The sequence below is a fragment of the Pogona vitticeps genome, chromosome 2, assembly GCF_051106095.1.
Source record: "Pogona vitticeps strain Pit_001003342236 chromosome 2, PviZW2.1, whole genome shotgun sequence".
In the NCBI taxonomy this organism is placed as follows: Eukaryota; Metazoa; Chordata; class Lepidosauria; order Squamata; family Agamidae; genus Pogona; species Pogona vitticeps.
In genome coordinates, this window is record NC_135784.1 from 272,714,371 (window position 1) to 272,739,604 (window position 25,234).

Sequence of the window (25,234 nt, forward strand, 5' to 3'; positions counted from 1 at the left end):
TTTTTTAGATCAACACGCATGAAGTGAAATTTCTTCAGCTGACAACTATTTCTGGGTTGATTGTTGCAACTGCCGCAATAAAATGAGAGTCAAAGCTTGTGTCCAACTTGCCTGTGGCAGCTCTTTTTCCTCTCATGGCCCATCATTTTTTAGAGGACTTCTGATGAAATGCAGAACAGCTATTTCTACTTCTGGCAAATGAGTCAATTGACCCACTTCCCATCAATAAGGATTTAATCAGATTGGGGTGGGGGAAAAAAGAGAAGTTTACCCCAGGCATATGCATCAGCTGTCAATCTTAATATGAAAACTGTCACTGTATTCCTTGCTGAAAGGTCAAAAGTGGTTGTGTCCAGGATGCTGCTCCTTATTTTGACCTGTTTAATACTGCTGCTCCTTTTTTTATACAGTGAGGTGACCAGTTTATGACTTCTCTGTAACAGAGACACATGGGGAACATGAAGCATAAGAAAAGGTCACACTTCTTAATGGCAATCTCAACATTATTACATGAGACACACTGAGCTAATATATCCATAGCTGGGGTTCAGAGGGAAATGTCTTTTGTTTGCATTTTAATGCAACCATACCAAATTTGAACTAAACCAATGTATGAATTGGGAAGCATTTATATTTCAATATTTCTAAGTTTTTGAATTGCATGAGGCAGTTTTCCAATAGAAAAAATGAATATTAAAATTAGTGGATAATATAATACATTGAAGTATGCACAAATACATATATGTCACTGAAAATAATGTATAATCATAAAATGCAGCACAGGAAATTCCTTGCTAAATTTGTTGTTTTTCATTTATTTGACTTGTATCCCAACCTTCTATTGTATTATACAAAAAATATGTATTGGGGGGCAAAATTGTGTATGCAACATGTTTGGATAGCCATTGATGAAAATGCAGAGCATCCTAATTTTCATGGGAACTTTAAAACAAATAGAAAAGTGATGGGAAAACCAGGCAGAACTTAAAGCTAGGTAAATGAACATCTAAGCAAAGGCAAAACTGACAGATTTGTTTATCCCAGTTGAGTTGCCAAGGCAATTGATTGTGAAGATAGAATTTGACTTGTGCAAATTCTAGTACAAATTGGAATGAACTTCCTGAAATGCCAGTGGGAGGATGAGCAAATTTCCCCAAAGTTTTGTTTCCCCATAAAAGTGGCTTCTGTCTCCCTGCCTTTGGAGCAAATTAGAAGTTTTGCTTCTTCTAAAGTTTAAAAGATATAAAATATATAGCGGGCATTGTTTATTTAGATTTCAAATAACTTTGACACAATTGTTTATCAACAACAATTTAGGAAAGCTATAGATTTAAAAGAGATAGCGTATTGATCTGTGCAAGCACATCAGGCAAAACCTAAGGGGGGGAATAATATAAAAATAAAAATTTAAAATATTTTTAATTAAAAAAAGAAAAAAATCATGGCACTTTAAAGACTAGCTATTGTATTTTAATATGGGCTTTTGTGGACAAGTCCATTTCTTGTGGCGTGTAATATAGTAAAATACTGTACAGAGTTCACAAGAAAAACATTCATATTGGCTTTGATATTCAGCGGTGTATGGTTGCATCATACATATACAGTACTTGATGGCCTGTATTTGCTGTTCAGTTCTTTTGTAGTCTGGTTTTGTAAATATTCCCAATCATGGAATAGTGGAATAAGAGGGTAAATCCTCTTGTATTAGCAACCAGTCAAAAAAAGTAGAAAGCAGAGAATACTCAGTTCTCACAATGGAGAGAATGAAACTAACACTGAGACAACATTTTCTCTCATGGGAATTTCTATCATTCATTCAGTTTAGATGGAAAAAGAAATTCTCTTAAGAAAGTATATCAAAGGAAGAGAACTCTTTGGAGAAGTTTCTATAGGGATTCTTACGAGGCCACTGAGGAGCATGTGTGCCTGTCTTATCCTTCCCCACATTATCATCTGTGTAACAGCCAGCAGCCCCTTCACAGGTTGCTGCCCTTCAGTCGAAGTCCAAAGAAAGATCCCATAAGATAATTCCTTATACCAGACACTCCCAGATGAGGAAACATGGGCACCTAGGGAAAATATGATGATGAGAGGTGCAATAAAAATGAAAAACAAATGCAGCACCTCTGACACCTTGCAGTGTTATGATGAGGTGGGGGAAAAACCATTTAGAGCTAAAATGAAATCTAAATGGTCTTAAGAATGAAGCCGAGGAATGGATGCCTCTTTCGTGGGGAAATAAAACTCTGAAGAAATTGAGGGGTCATGACACCGCAGTAGAGTCACTTTTTCTGTAGCTGGGTGCAGTTCCCTCATAGTCACTGTGGGGCTTCTTGGTATACCACAGTATTATAAGCATCTATATGGTAGAAAAGGGGGAAAATACTGTTGGTGTAATGAGGAACACAAGGGTAATTACTAATGCAGTTCTCCCACTCAAACCGAATGTTCTTTGTGTGTGAGGCTGGTCACTAGTTGTGGAATCAGGTATATAATCAGTTGTGCGACTGATCATGCAAAGGACAGCCCACCAGAGGGGTGGGAATAGCTGCAGCAATGCCCTTGCACAGCTGTTTGTTTGTTTTTTACCACAGGATTTTGTTCTTTCAGTGATGTAAACCGCCTTGGGTCCTTTTTAAGGAGAAAGGCGGAGTAAAAATATTTTAAATAGATCATTCCACAATGACCTTTCCAAAATGTAATGATTGGAAATCATGGAGAAAGTGATGAAGAATGAGCAGTGCCGAGTCCAATTTTATGATATTTTTCTCAAAAACATTCAGAGTTTTTATTTTTCTTGAATGGTCGCTTTGCAGAATTATTCCCAAAATATATTCTTTTTTTGTCTGTGTGGTTGCCTTCCATCGCTACCACAATGCGTGAAAGGATACCAGGTAGAAAGCACAGTGGAGTTGGCAAAAAAGGGGGGCCAGGCTACCGACATAGTTGCTTCCAGTGGCTTTGCAAAAAAACAAAACAAAACCCCTTATTGGGTAAACAAAGTTATCCTATTTGGGGATGGCTCTCTGTAGGATTTGGTGGAGCCAACACAAAAGTATTAGTATAATTTAAGTACAGTGGTGCCCCGCACAGCGAGGTTAATCCGTTCCGGATTAACCTTCGCTGTGGGAAACATCGCACTACGGAACAGAAAAAAGGCATTGGAACACATTAAACAGCGTTTAATGCGTTCCAATGCCATAAAATACTTACCGTTGTGCGATGTTTCCCAGGGGCCAGCAGCCATTTTCACGCCCTCCCCTCGCACAACAAGGGCGCCAAAATGGCTGCCATCAGCTGTCCGGCTTTTTCGCGCCCTTGGTAAGCAAGGGGAGCCCGCGAAAACGCTGCCGGAAGCCCCGAAATGGTTGCGCGCAGCCATTTCGGGGCTTCTGCAGCATTTTCGCGCGCTCCCCTTGCTTACCAAGGGCGCGAAAACGCTGCACCCCGGCCCCTTTCGGCTGTTCCGGCGGCCATTTTGAAACCGCGGAACAGCTGATCGGCGGGTCGCAAAGCGAAGGTCGGTAAGCGAGCAGCTTACCGACCTTCGTTCTGCGATTTCCCGCCTATACAGGCACCGTTTTGCGATCGCATTTGCGATCGCTAAAACGGCCTCATAGAGCGAATTCATCGCTCTACGAGGCGCCCGTTGTGCGAGGCACCACTGTACTGTGAATAATGTGTACTGAGTATGTGTGCTTAGTAAAACAGTAGAGCAGTGAACATTTTACATTATAAACAAAATAACCTGGTATTGTAAGGAGGGAGTTTATCATGCAAGAAATTAGTAGGAAGGGAAGCTCAGAAACAAGATGGAATATGCTGAATTTGCATTTAGTGTCTTACCAGCATCCTGGAGTTCGGTTACTCATATGTAATGCTGCACTTGCATGAGGCATTCACATAAACTGTAAATAAAAAACAACTTCAACTCCAAAGTAAAGAACAGTAGACTTGAATTTCAATTACCGTTTATTTTTTAAAGTGTAATAAAATGCCTATAAAAATCAATAGGTCTGAGTCCTTGACTAATGAAAATGGAAAGTTGAAGAGAGGTGCTAGAACCCTGACTGACAGTTCTGTTCAAAATGGTTCTGCATGAAGGTTAAGTAACAGATAGCTAATAACATTTCTGTGACTTCTTTTGTTAAGATAAAGAAAGATCAGTGAAAACTGCCTTCATTCATCCTACTCATGAGTAATTTGCCAAGGAATTTACAAGACTACTATACATAAATTAATGGCATTTCTAATTCCTAAAGTATATCTTAGGAACCAATTCCTTTTTAATAGCTTTGCTAAGTTCCTGTCAGTCAATGCTTAGAATGCATGTATCACCTTCCAGGGTCAGCCTCTTAATTACTCACCATTTTCCTTTGTGCCTGTAAAATAGATTTTGAAGTCAATTAATAAGGAATTCATTTTTTTCTTTACTCAAGATTTTCACATTTGTACTTTTCACTGCATAATTTAATGGTACTATGATAAATTAGACATGAAGACCTTAATTTAAACTTCCTTTGCGACAGACTCTACAGTGGGTCATGAAATCTTCCACTTCTAGACTCTCTTTAAACTTATTTTCACCTGTATGACTGCTGCCACCTCTACCTTTGTGCCTACATTTGTCTTCTCTCTCTCTCTCTCTCTCTCTCTCTCTCTCTCTCTCTCTCTCTCTGTGTGTGTGTGTGTGTGTGTGTGTGTGTGTGTGTGTGTGTGTGTGAGAGAGAGAGAGAGAGAGAGAGAGAGAGAGAGAGAGATCATTCTGGGGACAGAAGTTTAGGTTGAGGTGGTGACGCAATCACTTTACAGGCGAGCTGCTAGATACTAGTTTAGAAGCAACTTCTAGCAGTCAGTAACAGCATCAGGAAGTCAAATAATTACATTTATTGTTTCATCAAATTCATCATCATCTTAGAACTTCAGAGCTGAAAAGGACCCTCTGGATAATTGAGTCCAGCCCTGTCAAGGAGGCACAGTGAACTCCCAACCTAGATGCCTAAAGCACTGAGCTATCCAGCAGTCTAGAATTTCTTCTTGGTTCTGATTCAGGCCAGTAGAAGCTCAATAATCTATGGGCAAAATCCAATTGTAGCCCCAACCAGAGGAGACCCTTTAGATCAATAGGATTTCCAACTAGGTGGTCTTAACACATCCCATATACTTAGCAGATCTCTTCTCATTTGTATTAGCAATTGGATTTAGCCCTAAATCTTTGTCTAAGTTATCACTGTCAACTTGGTATGCTAATGTTTGGCAACAGTGCTAATGGAAAAACTAACTGAACAGGTGCATTTGCTTAAACATGGGAAGTACAATTCTCATTTTTATAAAATATGGGACTTGTTTATCAGCTGTATAAGCACTAGTAAGCACTCTTCATGCACCATCCCTTCCAAGTATTCATAGATGTTTGGCAAAAATTGATCAATCAATGATCTGTTTTATCCTGCATTATTGCCTTGTCCTATGTTGCTGTTGGTTTGTTTTTATTTCTTATGTGATCCTTAAAAACATTTTGTATTATTTGTTGCATAATAAACATATTTTAAAAAAATATAGTTGTCCCAGATTTCTCCCAAGCTCTAAAAATTTCCTTAAATGTCCTTTAACTCTAAAAATGTCCTTTAATTATATCAGGAAATGCTGTGGGGAAATCAAATGATTTTTGGAGGGTGTTTTTTAAACCAATCAATATGTTATTTGAAAGTGATAGAATCTAATTTGAAATTAGCTATAAATCCTCTGTCTGCAACAAGGACAAGCTACTGCAAAAAAAAGTCCCTCCCCAATTTAGGAATGGTATTCAAAAATGAAGCATGATGGTTGCACTTTTAAGTTACTATATATTTTGAGAAATGAGAGGGCAAGGGTAATGCTGATTAAAGTGTATCACATGGTTAATTAGAATGATTGGTCTATTTTATATGTCATAAATCATTTCTATTGGATTTTTAAAACAAACAGGTGGCAATTGCAGGGTTGCCAACTAAAAAAGAAGAGAGAAGCAATATTTTTTAAAAGGGCGTGTTAAAATCCAGACATTGTGATATAGCAATAGCAAGTGCATTACATGACAGTCCACTAACATTAGTCCTTCCAATTGTTCTAAAAGAAAAATGAAAACATGAATATCTGCTTAGTAGAAATGTGGTGTTTGTATAACATGAGTGCTACTAACAGAAGAAAATAAGAGTCCTGTTAGATCAGGCCAAGGGCCCATCTAGTCCAGCTTCCTGTATCTCACTGTGGCCCCACCAGGTGCCTCTGGGAGCACACGAGACAACTAGATGCCTGTCTATTGATCCCACTCCCCTGCATCTGGCATTTGGAGGTACCTTCCTTCTAAGCCTGGAGATTGTACATTCCCATCATGGCTTATAACTTGTGCTTGACTTTTCTTCCAGAAATCTGTCCAATCCCCTTTCAAAGGCATCTAGGCCAGATGCCATCACCACATCCTGTGGCAAGGAGTTCTACATACTAACAACATCGTGGGTAAAGAAATATTTTCTTTTGTCTGTTCTCACTCTCCCAACACTCAGTTTGAGTGGATGTTCCCTGGTTCTGGTATTGCATGAGAGGGAAAAGAGCTTCTCTCTGTCCTATATTACTAGGTTTACAAAATGATCAGAAAGAGAGGCCAGAAAAATTAGCAACAGGACACTCTATCAAGCTGGCGCAGGGAAGCAAAGTGACAAAGCTTGATAGTCAATATTGTATTGAGTTCTGCTGACAAATCTAGTAAAATCAGCATGTGCAACCTTTCTGTGCCTATTATGCCTGTAATATACTAAGAATCAATCATCCCATTGATTTTCATTTCAAGTGGTCTGAACAGGTCCTAATTTAAACAACCATTTCACAGGAAAACTGCAAGGTGGGAGATGCAGAGTGCTCTTTTCTATTCATCCCACTATGCATTTTAACAGTGGCAAGATATGTGATTTGTTACAAATCTAGAGCAGAACTTCATCTTTGAAAACACACATATTTTTATTTAAAAAGTAATCCACATCCTATTTTAATTTTGTGTGGATTTATTAAAAAGTGTGTTTCATGCTGCCTCTTTTATGTCAAAGCATGAGCAGCTGGTCTGGTGATGTGCTCCTGATTTAAGATAGAGGTGCTCTCATGCCTTTTCTGCTTGTGCATCCAAAAACAACTGCACTAATTTTAGGGTTGGCTTTAGAGATGGGCAAGAACTTACGATTTGGTAGTTCAGCCCAGTTCATTTACCGCTGCAACAGGTGGTCTGGTGCTCCCCCCTCTAGTGGGCACCCACTCGGAAGTAGCAGCCAGCTTCCCCACCCCACCTCCTCTGGGTGCTGCCTCTGAGGGGCGCCCCCGAGTGGCAGCAGGGCACTGAACCACCAAACCAGCTGTTTGTGCCCATCTCTAGTTGTCATTTTAAGCAGTAGATCTGCTGTCCAATTGCTCTTACTGAATCCAAGAAGGAGGAGGAGGAGGAGGAGGAGGAGGAGGAGGAGGAGGAGGAGGAGAAGGAGAAGGAGAAGGAGAAGGAGAAGGAGAAGGAGAAGGAGAAGGAGAAGGAGAAGGAGAAGGAGAAGAAGCCTTCAGGTCAGACTTACGGCCACCTTTTCCAGAGTTTTCTAGGTAGATAATACAGTACTCAGAACTGGTTTACCATTCCCTTCTTCTGGGCACATCCTGGGGCTGTGCAGGTTGCCCATGACTACACAGACCGACTCTTCTCTTGGAGTCACAATTGGGAATTGAAGTTCTAGCCTCTGGCTCTACAGCCAGAGATGTAACTCACTGAACTATCCAGACAGATAACTCTTAATTCTGCCTAATGCTCTCTCACACACATCCTTTATATAGAAACATAATCTCTCTAGGCAGGAACCATACCAACCAGAGCTCCATTCATTAATGTTTGTCCACATGTCTCAACTGTTTTAACTGCTGCTTATGCCGTACTTCCAACTTACATTTGTCAGTCAAATCTCAGTCAGTTACCATATATGAGAATACAGACCTTTACACAAAATGCATTTATTATGTAAAATTGCCACAGTGTGCTTCACAATGCTTTACAGACACAAATGGAGCATATTGTCCCTCTGCTTAAGGTAGGAAGAAAGGTGCTACAGCTCACTTTTTCCCTCCTGCCACTGTTCTTCTCCCTCCCCTTTGCCATTCAAAACATCCACATTCCCCATTCCCCTCATTGCCACTGCCATTCAAATGTCAGACAAAATTATTGAGGATAAGTAGCCAACAGTTCAGAGTAGCCATTTGCCTGGTTTTGCACTGAGACAACTCCAGTTGGGCAATTGCTCCACAGCGCCATGGCAAACATTCTCCTACCGTTTTTGCTATAAGAGCAGGAGAGAAATTAGCATGTGACTTTCTAGGGCATGGCCCTGATGAAGCCTAGTTTATTGAAAGTGTGCATGAAATTCATCACTGTCCTAACCTGTTGCTTAAGGCACAAACTTATGTGTATGGACAAAAATGGCTTTGACTCCACATTTCAGATCTTGAATTTTGCCGATTCAGAGGATAGAGGTCTTTCTGCTTTCTTCTGATCTGTATCAGGAACATTACTTTTGTTTGCTAAAGCCAATCTTTGCTGCTGCTCTTGTTTTTTAATCTGGATGTTGCCATTGTTTCAAACATGAGGTGATGATTAGAGATGGGGACAAATTGCCATTTTGGCAATTCGTCGTGCTTCGTGATCTGTCAAAGTAGACAAACCACGAAGCTCCTCCCCATGAACTGATGAAGCACGGGCTGATTTGTAGGTTTGTCAGGGTTTGACAGAGGCTGTCTAAAAAAGGAAGCTGACCCCCCTACCCCCCCTGCTCCCTTCTCTTGTTGGGCAGCCTGTGCCACAGTGGCCTCCACAATCTCCATCCATCACTGCTTGCTGCGATGGCCTCCACTGCTGTGGCTTCCCTCTGCCTAAGTGAAGCTGCAGCCTCCATCTTTGAAAAGGGCAACCTGGGCTCCCTTAAAGCAGGCTAAGGGAATCCAGGCTGCCCTTGGCAAAGATGGTGGCTGTGGCCACAATTTTTGCAAAGGGCAGCCAGTGTCTCTTATGGCAGGCTATGGCTGTGGAGGCCACCGCAGTGGGCAGCGATGGATAGTGGCCTTCCCATTCTGCCTATGGGTCGAGCAGTCAGCTGATCGGTGGGCCAATAGGCAGCCAGCCAGCCCCACAGCCACCCACCCTCACAGCTTATCCCCCCACCCCCTTCCCCTCCCTACCTTAGCCGCCGCCACCATTTGCCACTGCCCGGGGCCACTGTCACCCTTTGTTGAGCTTATTTATAGTACCCGTGTTCCAGAATTCTGTATTTACGTTTGGAGTGGGCTTGGCATACAGTGCCTTACATTAGTCAGCTCTCCAAATAACAAATCCATTTACTGCTCTGTTTTTCTTTAAAAAAAAATAGCATAGCAGTTTAATAAAAATAGAAGTCTGAAAGCATTCCAGGAAAAAAAATCATCAGATTTGATGTTTCATTTTTGACATCCCTGTGAAATAATGCTTCCCCAGGATGCAGTTAGAAGTAACCCTTGTGACTGGTGTAATTGTCAAACACAATAATATATAGACCCTGACTTGAGCTACCTAAGAATTATATACATGCAGCAAATACAATTTATATTTTATGGTTTCCCCCCCCGGTATTAGAAATGTTATATCTGAAAGCTGATGAAGAGAAAGCAAAGGAATTGGGCAAGCAATGGAAAAGAATTCAATTTTATTGGTTATTTATTAAACCAGGGTTTTTTTTTTAGTAATTCTGCAAATAAGGGTTGTACAGCCTTTTAATTAAGTGGTTTCATGAGTGGAATGCTGGTTGGGAACTTCTAACATGTGATGCTTGATTTTTAAATGACACTACAGGAGCTGGCTATTTTTCTCACACAATTTAGAATGAAAAAATTCAGATCTCTGGGCAAGATTACGTGCTTATGCATTTTCCACATGTCAGCATTTGTGGGTTTTGTTTGCCCTCCTAAAAATTGACACAAGTGTTTTTAGAAAGAAAGAAAGAAAGAAAGAAAGAAAGAAAGAAAGAAAGAAAGAAAGAAAGAAAGAAAGAAAGAAAGAAAGAAAGAAAGAAAGAAAGAAAGAAAGAAAGAAAGAAAGAAAGAAAAAGAAAACTAGTCTTTTTGCTCTTGTACAGCAGTAAACATCTCATTGTGTTTCCCAATTTTTTTCATTACAACAGTGGTTCCTAACCTTGCATTCTCAGATGATCTTGGACTGCAACTTCCAAAACTCCTGCCCAGAACAGCTAGTAGTGAAGGCTTCTAGGAGTTTAAGTCAAGAACAATCTTGGGAGCCACTGAACTAGGGCATCTTGCTGTAATGATACACCATTTTGTATCAAGAACAAGAAAATTTGCACATATTCTTTGTTTCCTTAAGTATATACGAGGGAGTGCTGATAAGTATTGAGCCTTTCCCAGAAAAAAAATTGAGCTAGGAAACTATAAATCGCAGGGTGTATTGGCCAATTTGTCTGTATTCAATGGTGCAAAAATCAGCTACCTATGATTTTAAGTTATCTTTCATGTTCAGGTCCAAAGTGAACATGGCAGCACTTCCAGAAAAGTTCAGTGTGGAAGAGCATAGGACCATAATCAAGTTACCGTTTCGCCAAGGTAAAGGTGCAAAGCAGATCCAGGATGAAATGTCACAAACTATGAGTGACAGTGGCCCTTCATATGCAACAGTTAAACATTGGGTTGTCAATTTTAAAACTGGCCATTTTGGTGTTGAAAGTGAGAAACCCAGTGGAAGGCCTGTTTCTGTCTCTGTGCCTGCAGACATGATCTGTGAATGCCATCCATGACATGATCATGGAGGACCGCTGAATATCAGCCAAAAGTATTGCTATATATAACATGAGAGAGTTAGTGCCATTATCCACAATGACTTGGAAATGAGAAAGCTGGCAGCAAAGTGGAACCCCAAACTTTTGACAACCGAACCAGAGGAAGCATGTGGAGTCATTCATTGGTGGCTGTTTTGGAACATTTTGCAAGAAATGAGTCAGATTTCCTGGGCAAATTGGTAACTGGTGATGAGACATGGATCTACTGTTATAATCCTGAGACAAAGGAACAGTCTAAGGAATGCAGGCACAGTGATTCTCCCAGGCCAAAGAAGTTCCGAGTACAAAGGTCGGTGCAGAAGCAAATGGCAACAGTTTTTTGGGATAAGAAAGGAGTTCTGCTGGTGGACTACCTCCAATAGGGTTCAACCAACAATGCAAAATATTACTGTGCTTTATTGACAAAACTGAGGCAAAACATCAAGGAAAAATGTTGAGGAAAGCTCTCCAAAGGTGTCATCTTGTTGCATGACAATGCCTCATCACACACTGCAGATGAAACAATGGCAAAACTGACCTCTTTAGGCTTTCAAGTGATGCCCCATCCACCCTATTCTCTTGACCTGGCTTTCTGACTATCATCTGTTCCTCAAACTCAAAAAACACCTAAATGGACAATGATTTGGGAGTGCTCAGGAGGCAACTAATGCTGCAAATGAGTGGTTACAGCAGCAGTCGGAAGAATTTTATTTGCAGGAACTTAAGAAGCTGGAGGATAGATGTCACAAGTACATTGACTTCCTGGGGGAATATGTAGGATAGTGTGGCAGTTACAGCTTCCTAGCTCAATTTTTTTCTGGGAAAGGCTCGATATTTATCAGCACCCCCTTGTACACAACACTAATTTTTACCTTGTCTGCTTAGACAGTGACTGATGAGGTCCTTAACTGCATCTTTGATTCAGAGGCAGGATTCAATTGCATATGACTTGCAACAACTGAATTGGGAAGGAAGCAGTTTCACTGCCCCCTACTGTCCTGCCTCCAGTGTACACTCAACATGTGCTCTAGAAGGCTAAGAAAATTTATGGAATAGGTTTTTGAAGTGGGAGAAACATAGATACATCACACTAGTGGTAATCTGCTGGTGCAACTCTGAATTTAAGCAAGAATTAAACAAGTGGACAGAAACTGAAAATATAACCTTATAAATGTCACAGCAAGGATAAATGTTGTTTCCTCCTTGTAATACATAGAAATGTTTGTCAGCCCTTTATTGCATGCATTATTACACCAGAGTTTCTGATTTTTACTTATTTCTCAAATATTTATTTTTAAAATATGCCATTGTTATCATGATTTTCTTTCATATTTGCGTTGAGATATCGGGCTTCTCTGCTGGGACTCTGCATATGGCTTTTCAAGGGCAATGAAACCAGTACAGTGGTGCCTTGACCTACGAATGTCCTGAATTATGACCAATTCGAGTTACGACTAGCTCCGGTCGAAAAATTATGCTTTGACTTGTGACCAGAGCTTTGAATTACTACTGGAAAAAAGGCAGGGGAAAAGGCAGATAATTCATACTGCTAACCACTGATGGCAAAGAGGCTGCTTCTTTGTAGCTCTTTCGCCCCAGCGGTTACAGAGTGTACGTTCAGAGGAGGCTTTGGACTGCCTGGTAAGGTGCTGCTTTCTGCTTTTTAAAAACTGCCTGTTCTGGGTGGGTTTTGCAACGTGGTTTTGGGCTGGGGGTTATATTTCTGTGCTGTTATGGGTCTTGCAGTCTCTGTTTCTTTGTTTTGGGGAGGGGTTTGCGTTTCTGATGGGTATTGCAGGGTTTGTTTGCTTTTTTGGTGTATTTTTTCCCCATTTCAAATGGGTCTTGCAGGGTTCATTTGCTTTTAGGCCTCCCCCATTTCCGATGGGTCTGTTTGTTTGCTTTTTGTGACTTTTTCCCCCATTCCTGATGGGTCTTGCAGGGTTTGTTTGCTTTTTTGGTTTTCTTTTCTTTTTTTTTTCTTTTCTTTTTTGCATTTATGATGGGTCTGCAGGGTTTGTTTGCTTTTGGGTTTTTGTTTTTCCCTTTGGATGCTGCAGATTAATTACATTTTGACGGGTCTCACAATGTGTGTTTTTGTTGTTGTTTTTGTTTTTGTTTGCTTGTTTTGGGGTGGTGTAATTTTTTTTCCCCAGACGAAATGGATTAATTGCATTTCAATGCATTTCTATGAGAAATTGTGCTTTGACTTACAACCATCTTCTGGAATGGATTAAGTTGTAAGTCGAGGCACCACTGTATACTCTTCATCTGATATATATTCACACATTGTTTTTCCTAATTTAACTTTCTACAATGTTCCATACTTTACATAGTGGGATTTCCCTTAAATGCTAAAGAAGCAATCTAATTTTGATTTGAAAAAACAAGATTCTTCTAAGCATATTTGCTCGGAAATCATTATGTTGTATTCTCTGGTAAGGATGTTTAAAAATGCAGTCTGTGTTATATTTAAAAGAAGTGATTATTGAGACATTCATGCAAAATGTACGCATTCAGACATTTATATAGTCTGAACATTGTGCTTCTGTTTTAACAATTACAAAAAGCTGGAATCTTTTCAGAGTACTGTTTCTTTGAATGCTTTGCATTTTTTCACCACATTCTAAATTTTCTTTTCTCTTTCTTTTCATTTACAGAATTAGATGAAGAAGAACCAACATCAGCAGGTGAGACCCTTCAACATTTATATCTTCATCGTTGGTAGCTATTCAAGAAATTCTTAGCTTCGGTCTTAAGCCACCTTTCCTTTCCTTTTTCTACTTTTTTCTTTAGATAATGAAACTACATTCCTTCACAGAGTTGAGAGTAAATCTTGTTGGTGCTAGTCAAATTTGATTCTGAATAAACATGCATAGAAACAGATTGAAAATTGTTGCAGTTTGATGACTATGTTGACCCTACTTACTTTTTTCCCCCCATGAGTAAGAAGTTGTTTTCTGTCAGCATGGCTACAGGTCTGTCCTATAGATGATGGGAATTGGCAATCAGCAAGAAATTTTCTTTTTCTTTTTCATATTTTAATATAAATGGACCTAATTCACATTTCCCCAATAAATATATATCCTAGTGATTTCTGGATAACTCAGTTATGTGTCTGGCTGCAGAGTTCACTTCCCCACTGTGCATCACAGAACAGCCAGCTTGTGTGATCTTTGGCAAGCTGCGCAGTCCCACCACTTTTCCAGAAGAATAGAATGGTAAACCACTTCTGAGGACACTGTACCTAGAAAAACTGAAATAAGTCACTATAAATTGGAGTCAACTTGACAGCACGTAAGCTTTATCATAACCCACTCATGGTACAGTGGTCCCTCGACTTACGAACATCTTGACTTATGACCAATTTGAGTTTCAACCAGCTCCGGCCCCCAAATTTTGCTTGCAATCAGAGCTTCGAGTTACAATCAGAAAAAAGGCAGGGGAAAAGGCAGGGAATTCAAACTGCTAACCGTTGGTGGCGAAGAAGCTGCTTCTTTATAGCTCTTTCACCCCAGTGGTTAGAGAGTGTGCATTCGGAGGAGGCTTTGGACTGCCTGGTAAGGTGTTGCTTTCTGCTTTTTTAAAAAATGCCTGTTCTGGGTGGGTTTTGCAGTGTGGTTTTGGGCTGGGGTGTTATGTTTCTGTGCTGTGATGGGTCTTGCAGTCTTTTGGGGCTTTTGGGGGGGGTTCGCATTTCCGATGGGTCTTGCAGGGTTTGTTTCCAGGAATGCCTGCTTTCCAAGTAACAGCATGTGGCATGAATACAAGTAGACCTCTTCCTTTGCAGAAATAAAATGGCAACATAATATATCTGTGAGAAACCTTTATCCTACCTACCAATCTGATTACTTAAGCTGGAATTTTACAGTCCTGGAAGAGCATCTCAGAGAGCATCAAAAGAAGTGAAGCTCTTCCTCCAAAGTGGCTGATGAGGCACCAACTTCATAAAGCCACCTGTACTTTTTCCTAACAGCCTTTTCTAATCCCAGCCACCTTGGGGAAATTTTGACCTTGGGGAAAGGGAAGCAGTAATATATGAGAGCACAGAATGTGTGGATCTAGTGTATCCACAGGCCTTTTGGCCCAAGGATGCATCAAACATTGAGGGTGTGGAATTTTAGAGTAGTACTTGTTGTTCAGTCGTTAAGTCATGTCGGACTCTTCATGACCTCATGGACCAGAGCACACCAGGCCATCCTGTCTTCCACTGCCTCCTGGAGTTGGGTCAAATTCATGTTGGTAGCATCAATGACACTGTCCAACCATCTTGTCCTCTGTCATCCCCTTCTCCTCATGCCTTCACACTTTCCCAACATCAGGATCTTTTCCAGGGAGTCTTCTCTTCTCATGAGATGGCCAAAGTATTGGAGCCTCAGCTTCAGGATCTGTCCTTCCAGTGAGCACTCAGGCTTGATTTCCTGGGGGTGATCACTCAGAGTAGTACTAGGGGATGTCTAAACATATTTCCTCTCATGACCCTTGGCAGTGTTGTGGTGGACAGGTGAGAACTATATGCCTTGTCTCTGTGCAAAACAAGTGTCCCTTCATTTTGAAAAGCACATACTCACAGGAAGCACAGAATTATTGTGTAATTGTTACAAAGCAACCGGTTCCATTTGCACACTTATTAAATGGCAGCAAAGCAGCAGGCATCACCATTTTGCACAATCTTTTTGTTTGATTTTGCTCAGTATGAGCAAAAAGTGACTCCCCTTCTCTTTCTGTTCTATTGTAAGCATTATGAAATAGTCATTGTCTCTGAAGTTGCAGAGAATAATTTTGTGGTGCCTTGTCCTCTCAGGTGAGGACAAGTGAAGGAAAGATTTACATCCCTACCCAAATCACCACCTATTGAATTGGCTTTGGGAAATAACACTGTTACAGCAGTCATGATCAAGCCTCAGTAATGCGCATAATCTCTCACTGCTTCTTCAACCTTCTTGAATGTTCACCTGTCCTGTGTTATTTTTCACAAATTGACGATGCCTTGGGTCCTCAGATGCTATTGGAATGCAACTCCTGGAAGCTTTCACCATTAGCTGTGCTGTCAGAAGGATTTCTCAGAGTTTCAGTCCAATAACAGGTGGGGACCCAAGGTTGGGAATTACTGTGATAGATAAAGGATTCCAAAGGGAGTCACAAAAGCTCAAAATTTTGCATTTGCCTCATGTGTGAGAGAGTTCCTGCAGTTTATAAACTCCAGATGGTAAGAATCAGGGTCATCTCTTCTTGTGGGCCCAGTGTCCTTGTTGGGATCCCCTGCTACTGATGACTGCTTTGTCCCCCTCATGAGCAACAATTGATTACAAGGTGGTGTTACATATTTCTCACAACAGGATAGTTCTGAGGTTCTGTAGACTGAGACAGGAGCTACCAGTATGGGCGGAAGGGTATTTAGCCATGGCCCCATCAAAACCTAGAGATGGCTCTGGTGAGAAGAGAAGAAAAACTTTATGGATGTCTGGGAATTCCTGTGCTTTTGTAAAAACCTTGAAGTTGGGAGTGTGACACTGATTCACCTTTCTTCCATTGTTCCAAGCAAAAGTTTGATGTATCTTCACAATTCATGTATATACACTGCAAAAGAAGATAGCCATGGAGACAGATAAACAGGAAGGATATAGATTCTTGTGTGGCATTCTCATGCAGTTTAACAAGAAACCTCGAAAAGCTTCTCCTTGCCTGTGAAATTGAGATATTTCCTTTGAGTCTCAATATGTGTTTTTATATTTGCATAAGTGATTTGCATAGATTGTAAAACCAGCAAAGCTAAGTTGTTGATCTATAATACCTGCTGCCTTGTGTCATGGTCCTGCATAAATCAGAAGCATAGGCTAAGTTGTTTGTATCTTTTTGATTAATCAGTGACTACTTCTGAACTTGTTCTTTATGTAAGTGTGCATTGCTTCATAATGGGAAAGGACACAATTTTTAAGTAGACACATTTTTTGCAAATTATGGGGACATCAATAAAATTATTTATTCATTCTCATACTGAAAACAGGTAATCTCAGAGGGGTTAATGAACTCTTGACACACTTCAAGACAGCCCAGGGACTTGACAATTAATAACGTAGCATGATTTTTTGACATTCCTGGAACAAATCTGATTTATAGCCGCATAAGTGTTCAGTAACACTTTTTCATGACAATACTATTTTCCCTTCGTTATTCTACAAACATCCCCTGAATACCCACTCTGTCTGTCCTAGCCTCCACCAGTGTGCTGCCTTCCAGACAGAGGTGGCTCCTATCTTCTCAGATCAGCATTCCAGGTTAAGAAGGACTGGTCTGTGCTAATTTATCCAATTCAGAACTTCTACCATGCTTTTCTCTCAAACAGCTTTGGATTCAGAGTTACAGGGCATGTTGTTGACTCCATTGACAGCTGTGTATGCAGAGGATGCAAGCAATTCTATTTACTACAGCCATGAAATGAAATACATATACAAATAAGACCTTAATTTCGCTTATCAAAAGGAGGGTTGTATAGAATCAGTGCTTGTTAGATTACATTTATAAAAATGCTTTCTTTAACTCTTAACAACCACCAGCTTTCATTGGGCATGGCATAAGCTCCAGTGTTTAAAATAGCTTCTCAGTTACTATAGGAAAATAAAATAAAATTAGCAATCAAACCCTATTTGTCTGTTTTTTTCTCAAAGCCATTACTGCAGGGTTTCTCATGCTCTGCATAAATTACAGCAATCCTTTACCAAATGTTAATTCATATCACAGAATAACATCCATAATTCTAGATATTTGAATTTTTAGAAAGCATTTATCTCTACTATTTCTTTTTGCTTTAAGATATGACCGTATGTTATTGTTTTGAACATAAGACATTGAAATGTTCTTCTAAAGTTGTTTTGATATTTATTTGCCAGATTGTTGTGAAGTTTAAAACCTTTGCAATTTCCATCGAGTAGATAATCTCTTTCTATAATTGCTTGGTGCATGAAATAGTTCAATTGTTGAATCAAAATGCCCATTTCTTTTTTAGAATTTGAAATGAATATAAAAAAGTGTATGCCAAAGTCAGAGGTGGATGCCAAGACTCTTGATTGCTTTACTAAAGTGTGTGAATTAGAGTCATAAATTGCATATTTATTGATATTTAACTGCTTTGCAAATTTTAATTAGTATAAAACCTGTCAGTTTTGGAGAGTCAGTTCCTTACTTACATACTGCAAAATAACTTCTGTGTTCTTTCAGATCAATTTGTTTCTCAGACAATAGTTGAAATCTTGTTCAAGGTGGAGTCATGTAAAATAACATGGACAAAAGTGTGCCGAATCTTATTCCCAGGCAGCCAGCATTGTGTGATCAATTGCCATTGTATGGTGCATGTCATGGTTGTGCTGTTTATTGCAGTTCATGACTGTGTGTTTTACGATTGTGCATTTGCATGTTGCAGTTGCACAATCAATCATGCAGTTCACTTTGGAACTACTGCCCAAGGCACATACAGAACTGCTCAGTGAATATTATTTCACTGTGCTGTGGTTTTTTTTTCCTACCCCTTCTGCAGCTTTGAGTTATGCATGCATGACTGCACAACAGAATTCCAGCCAATAATTTATTTATCTACAGTATTTGTTTACTTACTTAGAAAATATATCATTCATTTACCAGTGTGAAATCCTCAAACTGAAGAGCAAAACTGAAACTATATTTGGCCATGTTGGCTGGAGGATTCTGAGAGTTGTAGTGCCCAACAGTTCTTCCAGTCTCTGAATCAAATGAAGGTCAAATTCTGCAATCACCATTTTAGAGGAGGACTACTGGATGAGCAGCATTCAGGGTGGGCTTTATCAGGTTATGTATCAGGTTATAGGAATTGGACCCTGGATATCATGGAGGAAGATGTTTAGGATATCAAAGGAGTCAGTCCTTTTGGGTAGAACCTGGCTGATTAGGTAGCCTGGCAGCCTACAGCCAGAAGTAAAAGGGGGGGCAGGCAGACTAAATTCAGTGAGCTGCCACACCAGTTTCTGTCACTTCCAATGCAGCTTGTATCCAATGCAGAATTATCTACACAGCATGGAAGACACTAGAGGGTTTTGTTTGTTTGTTTGTTTTTTGCTGAGATGTATACTATTGCTGGTCTAGTGGATCAATCATCATCAGCCCAGTGGGAAGGTTTTCCCCACTGCACTGCTGTTGCTAGGACTTGTGCAACACAAAGACTCATAACATTGTCATGACAATGGTACTCTGTGTGTTGTCCTGGTAGCATGATGAGGTCAAATGTCTCTTCTCCAGTCCTTACTTTTGCTCCTTCATTTTTCATGTAGAGGAGTTGTGCAAGTGCAGCATAAATACTTTCATGATGCGCTGGCGAGTTACGGTTAAAGTAAAATCGGTGGTTATAGCAAAATCATTGGCAAGGACCACAGACTCAAGATTTTAACTGAAAAGAATGCAAATTTTATTGACGTGTAAAGTTCCACACAGGAATGGTAAAACTAATATATTAACTTGAACAGTCAAATAGAAATATAGAGCAAACACTATAGAAATAATATCGGAATAGGCTGCAGTTATGAGAAAAGTATATCAAAGAAGTGTCATGAGAATGGCATTGACAAAACAATAATGAAAACAAATTCAATGTGGATTCTTAGCCAGCATCTTTCTTCTTAACTCCAGCCCATATTAAGGACGGGAGCTATTTTAGATTGGCTGTCATTGTGCAACTTCAGGATACCATGGAATAAACTATATTGGGGTTTAAAAAGAAAACATTATTGCAAGTTGCCTTGGATCTCAGTTTGGGGAAAAGGCAGATTAGAAGTCAGATCAGATCACACAAGATCATACTGCTTTTGAATGAACTTGAAGAAGACCACTAACACAACATTTCTTTCTTGATCTAGTTGTAGGGTCAGCCCATCTGTTAGGCAAAGTGAGATGGCAATTTCTGACAGCAGACCCTCAGGAGCAGCATATTGTCCTAAAGAACCTCCACCACTCTGGACAGCCGGCATTGTTTGGACAGTTCGGCAGATACCGTTGTTTTCCAAAAACTGGGTTCTTGCCCTCCCCTAGAATGCCAGTGTTACTGAAAGGTTTCTTTGAAGAAATCACTTATGTCACAGTAACAAGCAAGCTGCAGCAAGCAAGATAGGGACCTTGGTAAAGGATTCAGAGGTTTAAAATAGCTGAAAAATAACAATTCTGGATACTTCTGAGAAATTGGAAAATAACTCACAATTTTAACTATAATGGTAACTAACTCTGGTTCTGACCAAGTAACAACTTTACTAGTGGCAACTGTTCTTGTTCTTTTGGCCAATTGACTGAGGGTTGCGTGCGGTAGAGTGTACTTAAAAGTGTTCCTTTGGACAGGGAGAGAAATGGAAGTCCCCTGCAACTTTTACTTTTCTGGAAGAGGGACAGATCAGGTTGATCTTCTTGGCTTCATTCCTGGGAGACATAGGCTTCTACTGAACTGAGGTCCTCAACCACTTTGCTTTGAGACAGCAAAGAATTTCCTCATTTGGGAAAATGAAGTTGTGAAGTAATATCTGTGCAATGCACAGATTGATTGATTGATTGATTGATTGATTGATTGATTGATTTGCATGTTGAAATGGCAATATGCAAGAAATATTTATCTCCCTTTGTTAATTTACAGTAGAATCAACCTGGTTCATCTAGTCACCAGCTTCTGAAACTGAGTCTCTGTCACTAAATTCCTTCCTTCCTTCCTTCCTTCCTTCCTTCCTTCCTTCCTTCCTTCCTTCCTTCCTTCCTTCCTTCCTTCCTTCCTTCCTTCCTTCCTGTGTATCATATTATTCATCAGTGCTAAATATGGTTTTGTATATTTTTTAAAAAACAGAAGCAAACTGAAGTTTTGTCTCTGGAAGTTTAATGAATATGGGTGCTTTGAGGAAATTGGGCTAGTGTAATAAAAATAACATTGGGGCCAGGTGACAGAATACCTTAGAGCAGAAGCCTCTCACCTCTAATGACTGCAGATTTCACTTAGGTCAAAAAGACAAATTACTTGGTGTTTTCCATAGCTTTTTCCTTAGGCAATTGTAGCTGTGCTTTTTGGAAAACAGCTATGCAGTTTTTCTGAAGCTTTGAGCGCTCTTTTTCAGGATTAGGTAAAGCATAATAATAAGGAAGGTTCAATTAGCTTTACCCTCGAGTAACTAGCTACAGCCAACTGCAAACCAGAATTCTTTTGCATTTTCAGCTTTTCAAACCCTTAGTTCCCCATAGAAGCAGTACTGCAGAACTGACTCCTTTCTCTTCCACTCTTAGGTTAGACCGGTTCATTCAAGTACTGTACAGGAATATTCATACCCAATGCAGATATTGTCAGAATGGCTTTCCCAAGATCTCCCTAGAAACAATCTGAGCTCCAGATTTTTCCTTCCCTACCCTAACTAGGAGGGTTTTTTCTGTTGCCTCCCAAATAGTGTAGATCCTGGGGCAGCAGTAGATATCTTTTTCCCCCATATCTCTTGTTCTCTAAGGGTGAGTCCTCAGCCCTAGTTCCTTGCTGTATATCTATAACCTGATACTAGCCAACCTCTTTCAGAGATCTTGTGGGTCAATTTTGCTCAAGGAGTTGAGCAAACAAAACTCATGTTTTTGTCTTGTTGTTGTTATATGACGTCAAGTTGCCTCCAAGTGATGGCCGCCCTAAGAATGAAAGATCTCCAGAATGCCTTGTCCTCAACAGCTCTGCTCAGCTTTTGTAAACTCAAGCCTATGGCTTCATTTAGGGAGTCAATTCTCTCCTGTTTGGTTTTCCTCTTTTCCTGCTGCCTTCAGCCTATTGCAGTATTATTGTCTTTTCCACTAAATCTTGCCTTATTGTGATGTGCCCAAAGTAGGAAGTCTTAATTTCATCATTTTTGCAATCACGGATAATTCAGGCTTGATTTGCGCTCTGGCAGTCCAGGGTACGGTATACACAAACTCTCCTCTAGCACTATACTTTAAATGATTCATTTTTTTCCCAGTCCACTTCCTTTACTGGCCAGCTTTGAGACCCATATGTGGTGATCAGGAATACAAGAGTGCTGATTATCTTGATTTTGGCCTCCAGTGGCACTTCCTTCCTCCACATCTGAGGAAATGAACTTATCCATGAAAGCTAACAATAAAATATAGTGTTTATTCTTTGAGGTGCCACAATATTTTTGTCTTCCTTACCTTTTATTTTTCTTTTGCTTTGGCCTGATATTTCCTTACACTTCAGTTTTTTTCTAATTTTTTTCATTGTTGTTCTTCCAAGTCTCAGTTTTCTTCTGATTTCTTGGCTTCAGTCTCTATTTGGATTGATGATTGAACCAAGGTAAACAAAATTTTTCTTTATTTCAATTTTTTCATTGGCAACATTAAAGTTGTGTAGTATCTCTGCAGTCATCAATTGGTCTTATTAATGTTCAACTGCAGTCATGCTTTGGCACTTTCTTCTTTCACTTTCCCTAAAAATTATTTCAGGTCATTGCTGCTTTCTGCCAGTAAGATGGCATCATCTGCGTCATTTGTATTATTGATGTTTCTTCCACCAATTTTCACTCCTCCATTTGAATCTAGTCTAGCTTTCTGTATGATAGATTCTGAATATAGACTGAATAAATGAGGGGACAAAGGCATCCTTGCCTGACACCTGTGCCTATAGGAAACCATTCTGTCTTTCCATATTCTTTCCTAATTGTAGCCTCTTGTCCATGATACAAGTTAGACATCAGGACAATCAACTGCCGAGGTACATCTATTTCTTTCAGAACAATTCATAGTTTTTCATGATCCACACTGTCAAAGGTTTTGCTGTAATTTGTAAAGCATAGATTGATCTTTTTCTGAAATTATTTGGTGTACTTGAACATCAGGTGTTTCTCATTCCACATAAGGTAAAAGCCTTTGTTTTAAAAACCTTGAACATCACTTTACTTTCATTGGAAATCAGAGCAATACTCCTACAGTTACTGTACTCTTTGGCATCTCTTTTCTTTGGAATTGGAATGTATATTGAAATTTTCCAATCTGTGGGCCATTGTTTTGTTTTCTATAGTTGTTGGCACATTGTTGTTAGGAATTGAAATTTTGGTAATTGGTTTTTAAGAAAATAAATAAAATACTGAAGTTAAATTCAGAGTTATGTCCTAAAATAGCACTTTTATTAATATTTTATAGAGAGCAATGTAATTGGACAACTAAAGAATTTCTATTTTGTTAACAGCAACAAGATTAATTATAACTAGGAACTGGAAAACAGTACATAATTTTCAATTGAATTAATGATATAGAGAGGTTTGTGAAATAGCTATAAATGGTAAGTTAAGAAGTGGTATGTTAAGATGAAGCTGTTAAGTAAGAATATATTTATAGAGAAAGGGAGAATTCACTAGTTATGTATGAATTAAGGGGAAGTGATATGTACGTACTTTCACAGAATTCAATGCAGTTTTGGAAGTTGAATGGGGATTCATAGGAGGGGGGAAATGGTTGTAATTCCCAAAAGGTTCTAGTGGGGGGGGGGGAGAGCACAATTTGTATAATTTGTACAATTTGGTTGAATACAATATTTTTTTTAAAAAAAGTACTAACAAAAGTGAGCTTGAGTGTCACCATTGTTGCCTTCCTTGCAATGCTTTGAAGAGGCATCTTAGTTCAGTATCTCAGCTGTGACCATTCCTTCTTGGGTGACACTGCTAGGAGTCCAGGCTTCTCATGGAGTCTGGCCTCCTGATGGCATTGCTCTCAGCTTTATTCACACACACAAACCCCTTGACATTAAGGTGTGCATCCATGAATGAGTGTTTTTGGCTACAGCTCCCATAACACTTTACCATCAGCTATGCAGACTGAGGTTATTGGAAAATGACATTCACAGCATCTGGGGCTGGACTCAGTGGTGGCAGTGAGATTGCACGACTTCCAGCTGTACAAATGGCTATCCTAATGCCAGGATGAATCCTGTATTTCTTTGCAGAAGCAGTTCTCAATGTACACCTGTGCCACTTCTGACTTGACAGCTTTTTCCTCTTTCTCTGGGCCTAGGCCTCTCTGATTCCACATGGATTTTAGATCTGGAGGGCAGAAGGTTTCATAAGCCTGTCAGAAGATAGAATCAAGATTCAAGATGACCTGAACAAATTGTAAAATTGGGACAAAACAAAATAATTTTCAGTGGGGGGGGGGAATAAAGTTCTGCATTTAAGCAGGAAAAATCTGATGTTCAAATATAAGATGGGTGCTAGCAGACTTGGCAACAGTATATGTGAAAAATCTAAATATCTTAGTAGACCACAACCTACACAGGAGTCAACAGTATGATGTGATGACAAAAAAAGCAAATGTGATAAAGAAGTATAATGTCTAGATCAAGGCAAACAGTAGTACAAGTCTGTTTGTTTTTGGCCAGATCATGCCTGGAATATTGAGTCAATTTCTGGACCCATAGTTTAAGAAGGATCTCAGCAAACTAGAATGTGTCCAGAGGAGGATGACGAGGGTAATAAAAGTCTGGAGACCAAACCCTATGACAAACATTTGAGGGAACTGATTATTTGAACCTGGAGATGTAATATTATTAAATATTTGAAGTACTGTGACATAGAAGATAGAGTAAGTTTGTTTTCTTTAGCTCTAGATCTTAGGACTTAAATTATGAGAAAACACATTAGGATGAGCCTCTTCATAATAAGAGCAGTTTGACAATGGAATGGACTGCCTTGGAAGGTGATTTATTTTCCTTCATTGGAGGTTTGTAAGCAGAAGTTGGTTGGCCATCTATTAGGGAAGCTGTAGCTGTGGATTTCCTGCTTCTGGTTTCAGTGGGATTTAGGGTCCTTTCCAGCCCTACCATTCTGTGATTCTATGTTGCTATGACAAAATTATTTTAGGTTTAATGTCTCCAATTCACTGCATTTACATTTTCAATCTATTGTATTCAGGCTTAGAAGCCATAACCTTAGCTTCCTTTCAGAGATCTTGGAGGGCAACTTTGGGTCAGAATGCATAGTATTGGACTGGATGGTGGGCTAAAAATTAAACAGTTGCCTGTCATCATACCTTATTTCACCCAAAGAAGTGGGCTACAGTTCATGAATTTTCATACCTATGAGTCCTTAAGATGCCATGAGACCTTTTGTTTTCATATCAATTCATTTTTTCAATTGAGTAATTTTAGTGGTAGTTGGAGAAGTCCCTGAAATTTTCTCTGCTCTTGGCTTTGTTATTATTTGCATGTATCAGCGCAACACTACTAGTACTGAACATGGTTTTCAGGCATTGCTTTCGGCTTTCAGTGACAAATGAACTGGTAAAATGAAGGGATAGGAAGCAAATGGAGTTAAGTCTTTCAAAGTGGAAGGGGAAAATGTTAAAGTAGAAACAAACTG

The 25,234-nt window shown here is 39.6% G+C and overlaps 1 protein-coding gene across 3 annotated transcripts in view; it reads left to right on the forward strand.

The window, feature by feature from the left end:
• Nucleotides 1-25,234, forward strand: part of EDIL3 (EGF like and discoidin domains 3) — a 314,619-nt gene that overhangs the window by 145,960 nt on the left and 143,425 nt on the right. For all 3 annotated transcript variants that reach the window (XM_072992583.2, XM_072992584.2, XM_078386383.1), the window contains one exon: nt 13,520-13,549. In XM_072992583.2, coding sequence (XP_072848684.1) covers nt 13,520-13,549 — 30 coding nt within the window. The remainder of the gene's footprint in view (nt 1-13,519; nt 13,550-25,234) is intronic.